We start from the raw sequence: 294 nt of genomic DNA, 5'->3' as shown, positions 1-294 counted from the left end.
CCTCCACTCCATGGCACCTCTGTGTGTGCCTCACCCCTGCATCCCACGTCCCACGTAACCTGTCCTCCTGTCTGTCCCTAATCTCCCTCCACACCGCCGGGGGGATGCTCTGCCTGCCCCGAGCGCACCACAATGGTCCCCGTAACTTACCGCGCACTTGACGGGCCGGAAGGAGAGGAGGTGCTCGGTCCGGTAGCCGCTGTTCCCGCTCCAGGCCTCCCACCGGGGATAGTCACCCTTCTCCAGGATAAACTGTTGCCCCTGGTACTCAGGGTACTCGAAGCCCACCCAGCT

The 294-nt window shown here is 63.9% G+C and overlaps 1 protein-coding gene across 1 annotated transcript in view; it reads right to left on the bottom strand.

The window, feature by feature from the left end:
- CRYBA2 (crystallin, beta A2) overlaps positions 1-292 on the bottom strand; it is a gene marked incomplete at its 5' end in the record, with an annotated part of 1,847 nt that extends 1,555 nt beyond the window's left edge. Inside the window, one exon of the mRNA XM_010284850.1 lies at positions 151-292. Coding sequence (XP_010283152.1) covers positions 151-292 — 142 coding nt within the window. The remainder of the gene's footprint in view (positions 1-150) is intronic.
- Between the last annotated feature and the right edge of the window lie 2 nt (positions 293-294).

Source organism: Phaethon lepturus, unplaced genomic scaffold, assembly GCF_000687285.1.
Source record: "Phaethon lepturus isolate BGI_N335 unplaced genomic scaffold, ASM68728v1 scaffold31900, whole genome shotgun sequence".
Classification (NCBI taxonomy): Eukaryota; Metazoa; Chordata; class Aves; order Phaethontiformes; family Phaethontidae; genus Phaethon; species Phaethon lepturus.
The sequence above is the reverse complement of the archived record's forward strand: the minus strand, read 5'-3'. Positions and strand labels throughout refer to the sequence as shown.